Source organism: Galeopterus variegatus, unplaced genomic scaffold (assembly GCF_000696425.1).
Source record: "Galeopterus variegatus unplaced genomic scaffold, G_variegatus-3.0.2 Scaffold209, whole genome shotgun sequence".
NCBI lineage: Eukaryota > Metazoa > Chordata > Mammalia > Dermoptera > Cynocephalidae > Galeopterus > Galeopterus variegatus.
The window spans coordinates 446030-466116 of NW_007726320.1; the positions used below are offsets into that span (position 1 = coordinate 446030).

The 20087-nt window shown below is 41.1% G+C and overlaps 1 protein-coding gene across 2 annotated transcripts in view; it reads left to right on the top strand.

Annotated features, from left to right (window-relative positions):
• Nucleotides 1-20087, top strand: part of MACF1 (microtubule-actin crosslinking factor 1) — a 352523-nt gene that overhangs the window by 161768 nt on the left and 170668 nt on the right. For both annotated transcript variants that reach the window (XM_008565851.1, XM_008565852.1), the window contains exons 6-12: nucleotides 16727-16893; nucleotides 17722-17834; nucleotides 17936-18042; nucleotides 18611-18730; nucleotides 18875-18970; nucleotides 19750-19877; nucleotides 19958-20051. In XM_008565851.1, the coding sequence (XP_008564073.1) occupies nucleotides 16727-16893; nucleotides 17722-17834; nucleotides 17936-18042; nucleotides 18611-18730; nucleotides 18875-18970; nucleotides 19750-19877; nucleotides 19958-20051 (825 nt within the window). The remainder of the gene's footprint in view (nucleotides 1-16726; nucleotides 16894-17721; nucleotides 17835-17935; nucleotides 18043-18610; nucleotides 18731-18874; nucleotides 18971-19749; nucleotides 19878-19957; nucleotides 20052-20087) is intronic.

Sequence of the window (20087 nt, forward strand, 5' to 3'; positions counted from 1 at the left end):
GTATGAATAAAGCATTCGTTGCTGTGGTAAACATCCATATCCTCATGCATATAGGAAAGAAGGTTTTTTGGACAGACACCTGGACTATAGTTGCTGTATACTTTTCTTCATTGTATACTTTTCTTCAGCTTGCTGATATTTTGCCAAGTTACTCCCAAAAGTATTGTATGACTTAAAGTATTGTGTTGGATAATACTTAATGCCATTTGACATAGTACATGTTTACTTGTTTATTTGCTGTCTGGATCCCTGCACTAGGATGTAAGCTTAAAAACAGCAGGGATTTTGTCTCTTTTGTTGTCTTCTTTGCCAGGCATAGAATAGGGGTTCAGTAAATATTTGTTAAGTGAATGGATTATTTCATGAATTTGATCTTCTCAAAGCTGCAAGGTGTGTAGACACAGATGAATAGGTGTGATGTCTATTTTCTTGTGCCCATCGTTCAGATAAAGAAATGAAACATAGAGACCAACCAACTTCTTTGGGTCACACATCCAGATAATAATAATAGGATTCTTTTTCACTTGGTTTTGGTATATGATTAGGATTTACAGTTTTTCTAAAAGATATTATAAGTTCTTGATAGGCAGAATCTGGCAAAATTAGTATTCCAACTCTCAAATGTTTGTTAAATACTAGTGTACATCTAGCATTCTGAAGTGAAAAAATTCAGGGAGTTAGGTAAAGTGTAGTATGAGCTGGCTATGCTTGAGGTTTACATTTTCATGTACTTTATGGTACTTAGTGCTTGGCATATAAGTGAGGCCCCATTCATGTTTGTGGAATGAATGAGTGAATGAGCTCTTTTACTCTCTAGTCTTCCACTCTGGTTGTCTCTGTGGGATACCTATGGGCAGTAAATAGTTAACTAGAAAAAGACAAAGAAGAAAGCATGAAGAATTGATAGGCCCTAAAAGTCTGCTTTTCCAGAGGCTGCAGGCCATGTGTCAGGAGCCCAGGCTACATGAGAAAAAGGCCCAGGGGGAAGTTCTTGTGGACAGAGTTAACTTACTTCGTACAATAGTGGAAACAGCCCCTAGGAAGGAAAAACAAGCACCCAAACTTTGGACCTTGAAACATGACTACTTTCCTTAGAGCTTAGCCAAGAAAAAGAGTATATTAGGATTCCCCTGAGGGGCAGCGGGGGGTGTCTCATAACTCTTAGCTCCAGTAATCAGTGGGAAGAATAGGGATTTACTGTAGATTAGACGTTGAGCCAAGTACTTTATAGACATTATTTCATTAACCCTGTCTACAACCCCAATAAGTTGGTGGTTTTTACTCCATATTTTACAGGTAAGGAAACTGAATCACCTAGTAAATTAGTTAAGTTATTTAGTAAGTTAAAAGAATGGAGAATTTGAACCTAGATCTACCTTACTGAAATCTCTACTCCTTTCCTAAACCATAAACCAGTTTTCTTCTGGAGAAGAGGGAAATGAAGGCCTGATTTGTCTGACATATGTAGAAGTTTATAAAAGAATAGGCTCACAGAAGTAAATATGCTAGGTTCTGTCAGGCTTCTTAGAGAAACCCTACAGCAGTAGTAGTCATATTAAGAAGCTGTTTCTCTTGTCTCTGAGTTGATTGATTTCAGGAGTTTGGTTTGCTTGTATTTCATTAATAAAATTCAAGCTCAGGCCTTAGGGTGTGCAGCTGAAAAGTTCCATAGTTCCAGTTTTTTCTGTTGGAAGAGGGAAGGCCTGGGACCTGCCTAGACAAGTACATGTTGTAATGTCAGGATTTTCTGCTGATTAAATGATTTGCTATAGTTTCTCTCCTGTGCTATCTCCTCTTGCTGTTTCTTGTTGTGGCTTGTGATGGCCTTAAGATGGTGATGCAGCTTTATAGTTAGCCTTAAGGAAAAGGCTTGGGGGAAAAACACTTAACTGTTGTGAGGTGGATTGGGCATCACTAGGGTCTTAGTAGGGGCTGCTACTTTAGGGTTCCTTATTGCTTTCCTTTCGTGGAGGGCGTTTTTTAGGTCTCCAGGAAAGGTGGGCAGGGCTGTGCTGCTACAACTCTTTAGGGTTTACGTAGAGTCAGGCAGGCTTCTTCTCTCTGCTGCATAGTTTGGATCTTTTTGGTATAGAGTAAAGAGCACCAAAAGGGAAGAAACACATATATCTTCTTTTCCACTCCATTCAGAGCCCTTTGGGTTGTAGTGTTTTCTCATCTGTCAGACACCATAATAAAAAATTTGGGGTGGGGGAATCCTATTGACATCACAGGGTGATTTTTGAATCCAGCTTTTAAAATCTGTAATTCAGACTTCCTGCTGCAGTTTGACTAAAAACCACCTGGGCCTCATTTTAGCAGCTTCTTCTCTTATTCACAAATGGCAGCAAGTGTTAGCTCTTTGTTTGAGCTGTTGGTCCATGCAGAGTCTAGTTGCCAATTCAGAACATTGGAGGATCTGAACTGTGCAGTACACATTTCTCTCTCTGTAGTAGTTAAAAGATAGTATATCATGGGGTTGCAATTAAAAGTCTTAGAGTTAAACAGAACTTCATGTTCTGGCTTTGCCACTTCCTAGCTGTGTAACCTTGGGAAAATTAATCAACCTTCCTAAACCTCAGTTTCTTTGCCTGTAAGATGTAAAATAATAGTTTGACCTCATGGTTACTGTGAGAATTAAATGAGATAATCCATGTAAGTAGCTTTGCGCAGTGCTTGGCACATAACAAGTGTGAAAAAAAGTTAGCTATTAGCAGCAGCAGCAGCAATAATTACTGTTGAACATTTTTGTCAAATATTATTCAGGAGAGATGCTACTTCTCTGTTGTATTTGGAAGTGGTATCCTCTTTTATCTAGCTTGCATATACTATACTCAAAACTGATTTCCGGATTTTTCCTCTGTGTGTCATTGGCCAGCAGAACCCCTCCCAACCTCCTTTCCTCCCTCCCTCCCTCCCTTCCTCCTCCCCCACTCCCTCCCTTCCTCCTCCCCCACTTTTTCTTTTCTATGGAAAAGGAGGGAAATAAATGCTACAGAAGGCTAGATTTTTAAAGCCTGTGTTCCATTTCTTAACTGTGAGGAGTAGGCTCTGGTCTCTCTTTGGGTTGTAATTTGATTAAAATAATTTATGTTGTATTATAACCTGAAAAAATTGAGAATCTGTGTATCTTGTTTGGTATTTTCTTTTGGACATCTTGGTGCAGCAGTTACAGGCTATTTCATTTTGTAGTTTGGGAGCCATAATTACAGCTTCCTCAGCCCTGGTTCTTCTGGGCCCTTTCCTTCCCTTCCTGGTTGGTACTAGCCGAGCCAGTGTGTTTTATCGCTCTTTGATATTGTTCTCCTCCTCCTTCCTCCACGTTACCTTCTCCCATGGCTTTTCTTCTTTTCCCCTCCCTTTTCCATTTACTCTTACATTTTCTCCCCTCCTCCTTACCCTCCCTAATTTCTTCCCACCCCTGGTTTCTAGCTCCTTTTTGCTTTCTGTTTGTGTTACTGAGGGCAGTGCTCTAATTACCTCATATTTGGAGAGAGGAAGCTGCAGCCAATCTGGTTTCTGTCTGCTTTTAGGTCAAGTGATTTCTGAACTGCAGTGAGATGCTTTGAATTTGTCTTGTTGCAGCTCTGAGCCTGTAAGATGGCTGTCTGAATCAGCAGCGGCTGGAAGAGACAGAGGCGGGGAGGGAGGGAGAAAGAATTGGAGGGATTGCCGGCATAGTGCATATTTTCAAATGTGCATCAAATCTGATGAAGCCAAGGTTGGGATTTCTGTGGGATACCAGGACTGGCTTAGCTGCGTTTTTGCTGAGATTAGGAAAGGAAGGAAATGGGAAATTCACTGGGCTGTGTTAAGGAGCCGAAAGAGTCAATAGCTATTCCTGAGAAGGCTCCCATATCTCCTAAGAAAAGGGTTCGGTTCAAAAGGAAGTGGAGGGGGAAGAAAATCCCTACTCCAGAGGCATCTCACGAGGAAGAACCCGTGGAAGGAACTGGAGTCGTTGAAGAGACTGAAACCCTAATGAAGTTAACAGTGAGTCTCCAAAAGGAGGATGGAGCAGGAGGAGTAGAGCATCCCCCACCAGATATTTCGCTGCCTGAGGACTCAGCCCCCAACTCGGAGGTGGGCGATCAGGGGATGCTTGTGCAGGTGAAGGAGAGATTCCAAGGGGAGATCCAGACTGCTCACCTTTTGTTAGAGAATGAGTCATCAGTTGCTGGAGGGGTCTGGGATTCCCTGGAAGAGGGGATGACTGTCATTGCTCACCTGCTTGATAACCCAGCAGAAAGGAACTGTGAGAAGTCAGTGAGCCAACTGGTGGAATTTCTAAGGACAGCATCCTGCAGCAGCAGGGCTGTGCTGCTGCCTTTGCAAGGAGAGACTGCAGTGGAGAAAGGAGGCACTCAGCACAGCACTCTACCTAGGACAGACTACCCCACCGACACAGGAAATCAAGACCAACTTTCAGAGGGCTGGAGTGTGGGAGGAGGAACCAAGAGTATTTCAAGTGCCCCTCAGGCAGGCTCCTGGATTGCAGAATGTTCTGTTCCTTCATCACTTCAGGACCATTTGAGAGGCCATAGAGGCACAGAGCCTGCCCACGTGGGTCGAATGCCCCCCCAGGGTTCCAGACTGCCCACTTCTCAGAGTGATTTATCTATCAGTGGCATAACTGTGAGCATTTTGCCCTCCTCTTCTGGCTATGGCAGCAATGGGACGCACTTATATAGGATCCAGCCTAAAGATACAGAACCTGAAAAGAGCTCCACATCCTTCTCAGAAGAGGATGGCACCCTTTCTTTGGAGGCAAGCCACACCCCATCATCAGGTCTGGAGGAGGTAGGTGGGCATGTTCAAGGGGTAATCAGACTTCTGTTTGGAATCCTGGCCCTCAAACATATTAAAGTGGAGTGTGGAGAGCAGTGAGGATATTGGTGCTTCTCAAACTTACCATTTTGGGTACTGTGAGTTAGTGACTGTTGGGGTTTGGCAAGCAGAATCTATTTCAGAATGCTCCTTGAAACTTGAAACCAAGTCTTATTGTCTCTGGGGAATCCCTGATTCTGGGTAGCCACATGGCATAATTGCTTGAGCTATCTGGTAGGGTTATCTCTCAAGGTGCAGTGGTAGATAGTGCTTACCCTCAGGCAGGTCTGTTCACCAGCTTCCCTGCTACAAGAAGTTATGGCATAGCACAAAAGACTACAGGCGGGAATAGCTGAATCTCTGAAGTGAATGTGGAAGGGGTGAGGAATGTTAAAGGGGTTTGGGGTAAGGCAGCTTTCTTCAAGGATACTTTCTCTTCTCCCTGGAGAGTGATTTTCTTACTAGAGCTGACACAATCCCATTCCTGTGGGGAAACTTTTAATGACAACATGCATTCAATATTTGTATGGGTGTAGAGGGCTTATCCTTCTTTGGTTCCTAATTCCACGATTAGAGGAGAGGGGCATAGAGAGATAGAGAGATTAGAGCAGTTTGAAGGTTCAAGGCTAGAAAAAGTTTTTGTGATTGGACTAGTTGACATGTTTTTGTTTGTGAGGTATAGGTGTTGGTGGTGGTAGCTGGTGTGAATGTTTTGTTTTTTGTTTTTTGTTTTGGTGGCTGGCCCGTATGGGAATCCATACCCTTGACCTTGGTGTTATCACACCATGCTCTAACCAGCTGAGCTAACCTGACAGCCCCTGCTTTGAATGTTTTAAGAGTCAAGAGCAAGTGAGAATTCAGAGATCTGGACACTGAGATAGAGACTCAGTAAGATCCTGCGTGGCACAGGGTGTGGCATGTAGGTGTGTGATTATGTAGGTGATTGAAGTTATAATTCACCAGTGGCCGAAGAACTTTTATTAGCATGTTGGCCCCTGCTGCAGAAGAAATAAAAACTTTAGGATCTCAAAGCAGCAAGAGGTGGGAGATAAAGTAGGGCACTTTCCTCGTCTAGGTTGTGAAAGCTCATATTATACAGAGCAGGGATGTGACCCACCTACTGGTGCCCTGCTTATCACCAGTAGCATGAGGCTGAGGATAGAGACACATTTTAAACTGATCTGTGCTTAAAATTTCCTTTTGGGGGGGTGGATTTCCCCCATTGATAGGTCTGTCTCAGGACCCTGTTTTAGAGTTTGGAGACTCCCAAAAGTTTGAAGAAAAAAGTGGCCATTGAAAAATATCCATTATAGGGCCGGCCCGGTGGCACACTGCACTGTTTGAAGAAAAAAGTGGCCATTGAAAAATATCCATTATAGGGCCGGCCCGGTGGCACACTGCGCTGGTGCGCTGCTTGGGAAGCGCGGCTGCGCTCCCGCCAAGGGTTCGGATCCCACATGCAGACCGGTTCCCGCTCACTGGCTGAGCGAGGCGCGGGGGCAACACCGAGGGTTGCGATCCCGTTGCCGGTCCCGGTCCGGTACGGGGGCAACACTGAGGGTTGCGATCCGTTGCCGGACATAGAAAAAGACAAAAAAAAAAAAGAAAAATATCCATTATATAAATGCACAAGAGGCTCCTTGGGCTTCATATAAAATGGATGGGTGGGTGTGGGTGGGTGTGCTCACATGTGCAAGCATGTGCTATGGTAGGAAGGATGGCAGTGAGACTACTGGGATGGGGTGTACAAGTATTTGGGTTTCATCAGATAAGATGGAATGTCAAAGTCAACTTTTATTTCTGTATGGAATGAACGTAGATAAGATAGGGTAAGACCAACTGCTGAACTGATTGCCCTTTTAATACCACTGGCATTAAAGTTGACTTTGTGGGGCCAGCCCGGTGGCGCACTTGGTAGAGTGCGGCGCTTGGGAGTGTGGCGGCGCTCCCGCTGAGGGTTCGGATCCCATAGAGAGACCGGTCCGCTCACGGGGTGAGCGCGGTGTGGGCGCGACGCCGAGGGTTGCGATCCCGTTGCCGGTCACGAAAAAAGACAAAAAAAAAAAAGGAAAAAAAAAAAAACCCTGAGACTCAGTGGCTGGCTGTGTCCCAAGGCAGGGTAATTTATGGGCCGGCCCGAAAAAAAAAGAAAAAAAAGTTGACTTTGTGGGGCCAGCCCGGTGGCGCACTTGGTAGAGTGCGGCGCTTGGGAGTGTGGCGGCGCTCCCGCCGAGGGGTCGGATCCCATATAGGGATGGCCGGTTAGCTCAATGGGGGAGCATGGTGCTGACAACACCAAGTCAAGGGTTAAGATCCCCTTACCGGTCATCTTTAAAAAAAAAAAAAAGAAAAAAAAGTTGACTTTGTGGAGTCATCATAACATTGTAGGATACATGTTCATAATTGAATGTGAGGCTTTCAGAAAGTTTGGAGTATAAAATTTTAGGAAATCCTGATGGAAACCAATCCTAGGTAGCAATGGCACTTTTGTGTGGGCTGGATTTCCACACTGGGAAGGGAAGTTTCCACATGAGTCTGTGAGGAGTCTTAGAAAAAAGATTGGTGGGAGAAACCTTTTGGCCATGAACTACAGTCTGACAGTATCTGCAGCTGTGTGATCCTTTTGCTCTTCCGTATATGAGTCAAATTGGTAAGTGACATTTTCTGGGCAGCCAACCGCTACATTCATCCCTTTGAGGGCAGATACAGCCAGCACTGAAAAACTGAGTGAGTGAAAAACACCTGGCACATTTCTAAGGCTCTGTATCCCTTGTGTGACGTAGGGGCTACCATCCTGCATGGTCAGATCAGAAGAAACTTCTCAAGATAAGTGTGAAATCCCTTCAGAATGAAAGTCCTTAAGGCCAAGGGGCCTGAAACCTCTCATTAGTCTCTGAAGGCACTGTCTTTAGGGAACTGCTGTCCTCACTAGCAGGCTGTTCACAGGTGTTGAGGATGGCAGCAGCCAAGCCAGGGACACAGAGGGCAGCGAGCTCTGACACTGACACTCGAAGCGAGAGCATGTGGCTAGATAGAGCATGAGCTTTCTCTGCTGAGTGGGAGTGCTGGGAGGGTGGGTCAGAAGAGCATCTGCTGATGGTTACACCCCAGCTCCCTCCTAAACAGGAGGCAGCTGGCAGTTCAAGAAAGTTCATTTTTTGTTTGCTTTTTTGGTGCTTATTTTGTTTTTAATATGCCAGGGTAGTAACCCTCCTCAGAAAATAATTCAAGTTCCAGAGTGGTGCCTGTCCTTGGCATAACTCAGGCCACATTGTCTCTACTACTGTTGATTAGTCCGTGGCATGTTGACGGGAGTGGGACCAGGCTGTGGCTAGAAATAAACTTCAAGATGGGCTTTGCTGCTTTTCAGGATAGAGAGAAATGGGAACTGATTCCTGGGGTTTAGATAATAGAAGATAAATGGTCTGCTTTCTTCTGTACCTGGTGTAGTTGTGTAAAGCTACATGACTACACCAGTTGTTGAGTAAGGCAAATCATAACTGAAGCCAAAATGTTTCATTATTTTAGTTATACTAAGTTTCCATTTATATTGTTAGAGCTAGGGCTCAGACTCTTCAAACCCATTGTACAGACTTGGTCACCTCACATGCCAGGCTGGGTCACCAGACCCCTCACATGCAGGTCCACGCTAGGTAATTGGGAAAGATCCCGGGAGCCATTGGCAGATGACACAAGCTCAGTCCTCAGCAACAGCAGCAGAGATCCAGCGGTTGCGGCAGCCTCACAGAGGGTCCCAGGGATACTGGCAGAAACAGCCTCCAGCAGCAGTATCGGCCTCCCGGTACCCCCCCACCCCCCAGCATCTCGGGGGTGGGAGGTGCTGTGGATCAGAGCCACTCATCCTTTATACTTAAGTCCATAACCCAGGACACCTGGGTGCACATGCTCAATTACGTTAGACAATAATCAAGGAACACCTGAGCGCATGTGCATATTTACATTAAATGCTCAGCAAGATTCTGAACATCTGAGGGGCCCTGATCATTTTCTCATATTTTCCCAACAAGTTGGTTAATTCCCTTGTCAGGAAATAGTTAACACAGAAGCACCATGAAGGGCCAGCTGACAAAAATTGTTTTCAGAATGATAAATAGACAAGGATTTGGAACTAGATGAGATCAGGCTAAAAGTGATTGTACTTTGATGTCAGACAGAAGCCTTCTCTGGCCCATTCCTTCTCTCAGGACTCCCTACTCCCAGCTGCCATTAATATTCATAATACCTGACTTACTTGAGCAAGGAAAATAGTTAAAAATCCCTTCTTCCTCCCCACCTTGGCTCCTGTCCAAACTGTTAGTGGATCTCCTTGAATGAAGAATTTGACTCTTAAGGGACTGGCTGGTTAACTCACTTGGTTAGAGTGTGTTGCTGATAACACCAAGGTCAAGGGTTTGGATTCCCTTACCAGCCAGCAGCCAAAACCAGGGGGAAAAGAAAAAGAATTTGACTTGCTATAAAACCTTAGTGTCCCTACAATTTCAGGTGAACAGTCAGATAACACTGGGGGCTAGAAATGATGAGAAAGAGATCAGCTGGTGTGTTATTTTCTGGGCTCAGCCTTTTCAGTTTACAACTATCCCTTTCCCATTTCTTCTCTTTAATTACATTTGGAAAGTTGAAAGTAATATTGACTTTGTATTATTAAAAGAAAGCAAAATTAACTGGATGATACTGTTGGAGGAATGTAGAAGTTAAAGTCACAGTTAGAGCTTTGTTTAAGAAAGGATTTTATTTCTTTTTCAGAAAATTTTACTTAAAAATATTACTAAAGAATCATTTTTTTTTTTTTTAAAAAAGATGACCGGTAAGGGGATCTTAACCCTTGACTTGGTGTTGTCAGCACCACACTCAGCCAGTGAGCGAACCGGCCATCCCTATGTGGGATCCGAACCCGGGGCCTTGGTGTTATCAGCACCACACTCTCCCGAGTGAGCCAGGGACTGGCCCCTAAAGAATCATTTTTTAAGTGTGACAATAGTGTGGTTATGTTAAAAAAGAGCCCTTATCTTTTAGAGATTCATACTGAGAAGTTTATAGAGGAAATATATGTGGTTATTGCTTCATAATAATAGGGGAGGGATGAAGTGGGTGGAGTGTAGATGAAACAGAATTAGCTGTGAGTTGATTATGGTTGAAACTGGGTGATGGGTACGTAGGGGCTCATACTTTTCTGTCTCATTTTGTATATATTTGAAAATTTCCATTTCAAATGGGAAGTTAAGAAAAATATTGTTATATAAAAATAAAATACTTATAAAACAAGGGTATTAAGAATGGTAGAATTGGGGCCGGCCCGTGGCTCACTCGGTAGAGTGCGGTGCTGATAACACCAAGGCCCCGGGTTCGGATCCCATATAGGGATGGCCGGTTCACTCACTGGCTGAGCGTGGTGCTGACAACACCAAGTCAAGGGTTAAGATCCCCTTACTGGTCATCTTTTAAAAAAAAAAAAAAAAAGAATGGTAGAATTGTATAATGCATAGATTGAAAAAGGGTTACTATCCAGAATATCTGAAATGAGGTGAAGTGGTTAAGAGTGTGGAGCTAGGTTAGCTGGGTTTGAATCCCAGCTCTACCACTTACTAGCAGTATGCCTTGGGGCAGTGTACTTAACTTCTCTGTGCCTCAGTTTCCTCATTTGTAAATTGAGGATAAGAATAGTGTATACTTTGTAGTGTTGTTGTGAGAATTATGTGAGTCAATATAAGTAAAGCATGATAAATGTTAGTTATTAATATTATTATTTAAAGAATTCCTACAAATAAACAAGAAAAAGACAAACACTCTTGTAGAAAAACAGGGGAAAGCCCAGGAATAAGTAATTCACACTAAAAAGGAAATCCAAATCCTTTTTACTCTTTCTTATCTTTACTCTTACTCTTAATAATCCTTTTTTATTCTTTACACATAAAGACTCTTTCTCACTAGTAATCGAGAATATGCAAATCAAAATAACAAAAAGATACCATTTTATACCCATCAGATTGGCAGAAAATAAAAAGTCTGAAAATACTAAGTTAGGCAGGGGTGTAGAGTGATGGGAAAACCTCTTTATAGCCTGTAGGTGGGAGTATAAATTGGTACTGTTATTTGGAGAATAGTTTGACATTATTTAGTAAAACTGAAAAATGCCCATATTCTGGGATTCCCATTCTAGTTGTATTCCCTAGTGAGACCTCCGAGACTCTGAATTTGAATACTGAAAGAAGCACCCCTTGACCTTTACCTAACTCTCATGCTGGTAATAAACACCTTCTCTCTCTCTATTCCCTGCAAACTTGGCTGCCATTAGATCCCCCTAGCTGGTTATTTGTAATGAACCACTGCAGTGTGTCCTCACCTGCTTCTTGAATGAAAGTTTTCAAGGTCTGATGCCTTCTGTATAGTTGGATTAGGTCAGGTAGAAACTTCAGGACATGAGAATCAAGTATCTACTTCTCAGAATATCTAGTATTATTCCCTGAGATTTATGTAGAATTACAAAGTCTAAATCCCTCAGCCCGGTATTCCAATTCCTCCGTAATCTGTCTGATCTTTGTTCCTATTAGTTCCCAGTTTTAAATCTCCTGTCTTAACAGGTCAGCCCCTTAACCATCTGCTATTCCTGTTTCAGCTCATCTCAACTTTCAATCTTCATTTATATCCACTTTCTATGGGATTCTTTTTTTCTTTCTCTTTGTCTGTTCTATAACATCCTTCAAGGATGAGGTTAAATCATACTTCTTCAAAAAATCTTTTTATCACTCCAGCCTACAGTAATTTTCCATTCTGCTGAGATTCTATATTGGATATTACTATAATTATTGCTTTTTTTTTTTTGGCATGAAATTATATGTAACTCTTTTATACCACATATGACTATAAATATAAGGTAAGCCTTTTTTCCTCCAGAAATTAGCCTTCAGAAAAGAAACATTCTTTTTGTATTTGGCTTCTTACCAATTTTCTTGTTATTGGTCTTCCAGTGAGGTTATAGTCAGTTCATGAAAAAGGATGAATGAATCTGTGTCCCCATCTGTTAGTTCTATAGATATCAGTTTTTGTAGAGACTACCTGACATAATTGGTTAGACAAAAAAGAGATACCAAAAATCTGAGAAAGTCTTAGTTGTTCTTGGGAATATAACCTCCTAATCTGTAGTGTTGAGTGTAATTGTATACAAGCCTTAACATTAAAAACTTAAAAAAAAAATCACTTGCATCACTTATGAAACTTGTGTAAATGCATGCACACACACACATGCACACACATACAGAGCAAGTGGTCACATTATGTAGATCATAAATAAAAGCCAATAGAACCAATGAGGGGAAAAAAAAAAACCCAAATCCAGTGTTATGCAACTATATTCTTGTGGTTTGGAATGAAATTTCCAGAGATGGTATGGACTTGGAAAAATGTTGTATCTTGAAGATCTTGAAAAGAAAAGTAGATGATTTTTTTAGAAAGTTCACGCAAAAAATAGCTTATTGATGAAAAAGACATTAATGTCAAAGATGCATGTGAAGTTTGAATATGGTTTTTTGAAATGTAAAGGCAGATATAGCATTAATACTAAGTTAATGTGTTAGATATACTGCTTAATTTTAAATATATATGTATGTGTAAATAAATTTCTAGAAGTTTATACATTCAAGAGGACCACAGAGCTCCCTTCCTCATTACTCTTTTACTTCCACCTATCTTGTCATTTGGGAAAATATTTAAGATAGCCTTATTTTAGTCAGATTTGGCATATCTTAACTAAGTTTGTGCATGGCAGCCACGTTTTTTTGTTTTCTCCTTTTTCACCTGGCTAACTTCTTCTTAATGAAACTCAGCACAAATATTGTCATCTCTGAAAATCCATTGGCATTGCTAGTTTGGGTTACTTGCTTCCCTCTGTCACAACACTGATCTCTCTCTATAGTAAATTATGTGCCTGGCTAAATTGTTTGAGCTTCAGTCCTGAGGCTGTGCTTTTATTTTGAGATATCAAGAACTTAAACACAGCTCATAGAACATATTGGTTGCTAGAAAATGATAACAGAATGAATAAATGGTGTGTGTGTTTTTGTTCTTCTTGACGGTATGTGGCATAATGTTTCGATGTTGTTTGGTTAATACTTATTGAGTTATTAGGAAAATATTAAGTTTCTGGAAATGCTTCAGAGAAGGAATTGGGAAGTGTGGGTTGGAAGAAAATTCATGTAGACGTGCATAGTCTCTGGCATGGTATTGAGGCTGTCCTCCTTCTCCACATGGCTTCCTGCCTAAAACCCAGACGAGGGTAGAAAGCTCCCTGAAACTGAAGCTGGATTTCCGCATTTGGGAGATTAAGGTAAAAGCTTCTGCACAGCCCAAAGGACAGCATTGTGCACACACGTCACATGCAAGTATTACAAGAAGAGATGGACAAAGGCCAGGTTTAATTACTGAGATGGTTATGAACTGTAATCCCTGTTTTCTCATCCAGTTTACAGTTTAGGAAGGGCCTTAATACAAACAGTATATTTTTCCTTTCCCCGAGGGATGCAAACATTTCCCTGTCTCATTACAGCTATGTTGAAAATCTGAAGTAAAACTTTTCATTGAAGCAGTTTCAGTGCTATGTACAGTGCAGAAATGCTGTGATTGGCAGATAGGAGATGTCACTAGAGAGATTGACTGTGGTTGTACTGGACATACAATATCAATTAATTAACTGAGATTTTGCTTTTGGATAAAGAACCCAAATACTAAGATTTCATTTTGCTTATTCAAGTTCTATCCCCTTTTACCTCCATAAATCTATTCCCTGTTCTCAGCAACATTTCGCCTTAATATGTATGTGATGCAGCTACACTGAAGGTACTGGGATACATCAATGTTGGGTGTTAAGGCATTGAAATAGGTAGCTAGAAATGTTGTTGCGGGGAACTGGGATAGAATTGGTACTAGGGATTGCTGTTTACACTAGGCTCATGGGATGAGGGCTTGGACAACATGATTCATTTTGGGGTCCTCAGGTTTGCAGCTCCACGGCTCTTCCCCCCACCAGTGTACTGGGAATTGATTGAGTTTTATGGAATTGACTCACACTGATCACACTTGCAAGAGATTGACTGATGTGAATTAATTAATTTACAAAATGAATTTTCACTGCCAAGTGATTGACTATTTGAATTGGCCACTTAATGCATTTTGTTACTTTAGAGTATCTATTTGGGAAGGAAATCATCTGAAGGATATCGGATGAACATGGAGTCAGAGCAGAGAGGCAGTGAGTGGAGGATAGTTTTGTGGGATGATCTTATTAGCTGGCATCATCAAAGTAGGATGGCCTGATTTCTCCTGTAGAAATGAACCCGTCAAAGATACAAGAATCCTCTCCCCTTGAATCTCTTGGTTAGGGTGCTGTGTCACCTTCGCAGGTGTAGAGGCAGCACTTCCTGGCTTCCCTTGTCTAGACTCCACACAAGCTCCCCATCCTCACAATATTTCTTCATACATCTTAGTAACATTTAGCAGTCTGCAGCTTTCTTTTATTCTTAATGAAATATTAAAGTTCTCAGTCCTGTTTTTCTGATTTGAAAGTATCTTCTGCTAATATTTAATCTCATCTCTTATGAGTTGAATTTGTAAATTTAGTATTTGGACACTTGATTGCCCCCTTGTGCTGACCACCAGGGATACTACACCTGAGAGAGACAACTAAGAACCACAGTGTTCTGTTGAATGCTAGTGCCTTCCCTGTCCCAAACACCCAAACCAAAAATTGTGTTGGACATGCCGTTTTATTATTATGGGAAGGAAATATGGGAGTACTTCAAAAAGTTCACGGGAAGATTCCTGTTGTCTTTTAATTCTATTTTTTCCCTGAAGTACCCCACAGGTGTTCCCTAGGCACTACCTACATCACCTTTTTTAATCCTTATAATTATCCTATGAGAAAGTTACTATCCTGTGTTAAATAGGGAGAAAATGGGGTGCAAGAGGCTTAAGTGATTTGCCTGAGGTTAAGTTCCCAGTAAATGCCTCTTTTCAAACACAAATCTGTTTGATTTAAAGGCTTGTGCTTTTTCTTGTTAATAAAGATCAGTTTATAGTTTTTATTATAAAAGTAAGGTATAAAAAAAAAGAAAAGCAGAAAGAAAATTATTCATAGTCCCACTACAGGGGACACAACCATTGTTAACATTAGCCTAAACTTAGTTGACTTTACACACTGCTTTGACTTCTCCAAGTTTGCTGTCCAAGATGTAACCTGTCTTGGGATTCTAGGAAAGATTTACCCCCAAATACTTTTATTCACTTATTTTTATTATTTCATTTATAAACCAAGTGATTATTAATTAAAATTTGTTAAGTTGCCGCCATATGACCAGCACTCTTGCTGCAATGGGCAATGTATGAAAGGATCACTGAGTCTCAGAGTGGGAGGTTATTTTTTCCGCAGCCTCCCAGCTTCTGCTTGAAGATATCTAATGGCAAGGAGCTCTCCCTCATAGGGGGTGCTGTTCATTTTTAGACAGCTCTGATTAAAGAGATGGTGCCAGCCCCTTAGGAAACCTACAATCTTGGGGAGATAAGATTAAATATATGAAATAACAGTAATGCAAAATAACATTTAATTAAATGACGATACAAACTGTCAGTGCTGTAGGAGCTATGGACAAGTAAGAATTGAAGGAAGACCATCATCCATACAAGGAAGAGGGAAGAGAACTCTATTTGTTGAGCATAACCCTGAGTTTGGGCTAGGGGCTTCAACGTATAATCTAGTTGATTATCACAGCAACCCTGAAAAGGTGGTAGGTATTATTTCCACTTTACAGATGTGATAATTGAATTTGCAGTTGGTCAAGCTGGGATTTAAATCCAGGTCTGTGTGGAATTGAAGTATGCATTTTTTCCTCTCCTTGCACCGCCATCTCTCTTAAAGTAGGTCTGTGCTATATTTTGGAGATTTCTTAAAATAGCTTTTTTTCTTGTAATAAAAATGTACATGATGTAGAAAATTTAGAAAATATAAAAATCCCCTGTAATACAATCACTCACAGATAAACTGTGATTACTAGTTTGGTACATTTCTCTCCAATATTTACACTCACACACATGGTATATATGCACATGTATGCATATGTATATGCATATATGACTACATAGTTAAATATATATTTTGTATATCTTTTATACAAAATCAGGATTACTATATATATTATTTTGTTTGTATTGTTTTTCTTTTTGGTGACCATTTTTCTATGTCATTAAAATTTTCTAAGTACCTTTTTTAAAAAAAAGATAACTGGTAAGGGGATCTTAACCCTTAGCTTGGTGTTGTCAGCACTGCGCTCTCCCAAGTGAGCCACGGGCCGGCCCTTTTCTAAGTACCTTTTTAAGTACTAGAAAGAATCCTATTCTGCTTAAGTGCTATACTCTGTAACCAATGAATCCCTTATTAGAGTTTTAGCTCTTTATAACTGTTTGCTATATCATGTTTATCATGTTTTGATAAACATTCTTGTATAAAATATTTTGTACATATCTCTGATGATTTCCTATCAAGTTGTATGTATAAGACTTTTGATTCACAACTGATATCCAGAGAAGTTATGCCATTTGTATTCTCACTATGGCAGCATGTGAGAATACCCAATTTTAGATATTCTCTCCAATCCTGAATAGTATCATTAAAAACAAGCAAACCTTTCCTACCTTGATAAATGGAAAATAACTTCTCATGGTTTTAATTTGCATTTCTTTGGTTACCAAAGAGTGGATAAACGTTGAAGTTGTCATCTAAAGAGCTGCCAGCTTTAGATCTCCCTCTTCCTCTAAGAGCCATAGTGTACTGGGAAGAGAAGGTTAAAAATCTTCATCTTATTTATACTAAATTTCTCCATGACCTATTTTTTGGCAGATCTCTGACATCTACATTAGTGGGGAATCAGGAGATATGTCAGCCAAGGAGAAGCTACTCCTATGGACCCAGAAGGTAACAGCTGGTTACACAGGAATCAAGTGCACCAACTTTTCCTCCTGCTGGAGTGATGGGAAGATGTTCAATGCACTTATTCACCGATACAGGTAAATACAGTAGAATGTCAGTACTCCTGCAGGACTTCTTCTCATCTCTTGTTTGTAATTAGTTATAATGCTGTGTTCCCCTTCAACCAAGAATCAAGGCTCTGATTCACTTGAAAAAGGAATATTTATTGAACTCCTACTATTCTAGGCACTGGGCACATATAGCAGTGAATAAAATAGCAAACGTTCTTGCTCTCATGGAGCTTACCTATCAGTGGCGAGAAAGGCAATAAACAAATATACGCTGTCATACAGTGGTAAGGGCAATGGAGGGATAGAGAGTGACAGGGGGTTGTGGTATTTTGAACAGGGTGTTGAGAGATGGCCTATTTGATGAGGACATTGGAACAGAGCCATGAGGGAGTGAGCCATGCAGGCCTCTGGGGTCAGAGTGTTCCAGTTGGAGGAAATAGCAAGTGCAGAGGGCCTGAGTCGGGGCTTGCTTGGAGTGGATGAGGAACAGCGGGTGGCTGGAGTGAGGCAAGTGAGGAAGGCAAGAATTTTGAATGAAAAAACTACTGAGTTCTTATTTTGAATTTTAAAAATCAAAATTATTGAGTTCTTCGTGGCCGTAAACATGCCCCAATTTTTGGTACTAGTTTATAATACCTTTCCCAGGAACCCACTGTTGTGTAAATTTAGAATTTGGGAGTAGTGCACTCCTGGTATGTAATTAAAAATGGGAGTTAGTACCCTTGTAAACCTCCTGCATTCTCTCTAACTCACTCAGTGTTTTTCAGTTCTGGGAACTTGTAAGAAGTTTTCTTTTTGTGAATTCGTGTGATGTGTAGATGATGGCTTTTCATGTGCCTTGGTGGACTTTTACAGACCTGATCTGGTAGATATGGAGAGGGTGCAAATCCAAAGTAACCGAGAGAATCTGGAACAGGCTTTCGAAGTGGCAGAAAGACTGGGAGTCACCCGATTGCTGGATGCAGAAGGTGAGCATTCATTGAACTTGAGTAAGTTCAGCATACATTCACTGTTCCTTCTTCTGGTAGGTTCCTTTGTTCTGAGAAATTTCTTGTTCATTCTCTCTCAGATGTGGATGTGCCATCTCCAGATGAAAAGTCTGTAATCACTTATGTGTCTTCAATTTATGATGCTTTCCCTAAAGTCCCTGAGGGTGGAGAAGGGATCGGTGCTACGGTAAAAAAAAAAAAACACAAAAACAAAAACATTTTCCTAAAATACCTTCTGTCTTTGATTTGTTTGGGTGGAATGCATTGTTTAGACAATGTTTCTTAAGCACTCATTGTATGCAGAGCACTTTTATACAGAGCAAATGAATCCACATTATCTTTATCATACATGGACATTGTCATTGGTCCCTGGGAATGAGTCTAGATATTGCTAATTTTGTAGCATCTAGCAAAGAATGCTAAATGCCAGCGAAGAATGTTCCTTTCATCCCCAGCTATAATTCAAGAAGCAGTGTTTTCTCAGCCACTAATATCTTGATTTGGTATATCATGGATCTTTTCTGAATATTTTTAGTAGCTTGGTTTGTGGGCTTTCTAGATGTCAGGAAGTTGAATCCCATCCTGAGAGCCCTTGAGGAGCTTCAAAACTGGGACCATGAGCATTAAACTAAGCAGCTGTCTAGGCAGTTAGAGGAAAAGGATTTGATATGGTTTGGGGTGGCCTGAGCTACTTTCTTCTGTGCTTGTTTGGGATATTGCTAAGCAGGTGTGTGATGTTTACCTTTTGGCAATAGGAAGTAGACTCCAGGTGGCAAGAATACCAAAGCCGAGTGGACTCCCTCATTCCCTGGATCAAACAGCATATAATACTGATGTCAGATAAATCTTTTCCCCAGAACCCTGTTGAACTAAAGGTAAAGTCATGGACTTAAATTATTTTTATAAATTCTTTTTAGGAGGTAAATCTCAGAGCTTGTTACTTCTGGGTGAGGTGACATGAAAAATTGGGCCTGGTTGCTGGTATCCATTCATTTATTCACCAAATATTAATTTTGTAGGCACTTTATAACCAATATATACACTTCAAAGAAACAGAAATTCTGGCCAAGGAGAGAGAAAAAGGAAGAATTGAGGAATTATATAAATTATTAGAGGTAAGGAAGCCCATCCTTTGTTGAGACTAGGGGTTTTCTGGTTTGCACTGTTGTTGCTTCTTCCCCCCCGCCCCCCCCTTTTTTTTGGCGGCTGGCCAGTATGGAGATTGAAACCCTTGACCTTGGTGTTATAACACTGTGCTCTACCAGCTGAGCAACTGGCCAGCCCTGTTGTTGCTTCTGGATTGGCCGTATTCCCAGAGTATATTCTCTCCCCAACCTGAATTAATAGCAATATCTTCAGGGTGACAAATATGGTATCAGTCTCAGGCTGGTCTTGAAAATTTGTGGTTAAGGGGCAATATCAACCATCTGTATTTTAAAAGAGATTTATTAAAAAATAACATCTCTTTATTCGGATATCTTGAGTTTTGTGGATGAGTTTTCCTGCTTCTTGGAGGAAAGCTAAATCTTTCCCTGTGGTGGAAAGAAAAGAGACTTCCTTTCACATTTTGATTCCTAGAGAATTTTAAGCTGTAGAGATGGGCATTTAACCATGCCACAATGGGGACTATTGAGAGGACAGGAGGATCTATACAAAGTATAAAAGGAATGGAAGGATTCAAAACAGGTAGTCCCTACATTTTAGAGGTGATTTTTTTTTTTCCCTCACTTCGGAGTGAGGCATTGCTAAATATTTGATTGTTTTCCCACATTAGACAATGGGAGAAACTTCTAACTGGCTGGTTAAAACAGCAAGAAGTGATATACAAAGAATAAATGAAAACTTGGCTTGAGGGCATGGCTGTATTTCTGGACTGAAAGAATATCTCTTTCAGGTGTGGATTGAATTTGGCCGAATTAAACTGCCTCAAGGTTATCACCCTAACGATGTGGAAGAAGAGTGGGGAAAGCTCATTATTGAGATGCTGGAGCGAGAGAAATCACTTCGACCAGCTGTGGAGAGGTGGGTCCAGAGCCTGAGGGTGATCTGAAGTTACTTACTGGACTACGTTGCATTTGACTATGGTTTTTACCTTATTTTAGGCTGGAATTACTGCTACAGATTGCAAACAAAATCCAGAATGGTGCTTTAAACTGTGAAGAAAAATTGACACTAGCTAAGAATACACTGCAGGCTGTAAGTCTCTGTCTGGTCCCACATCTTATGTCACAT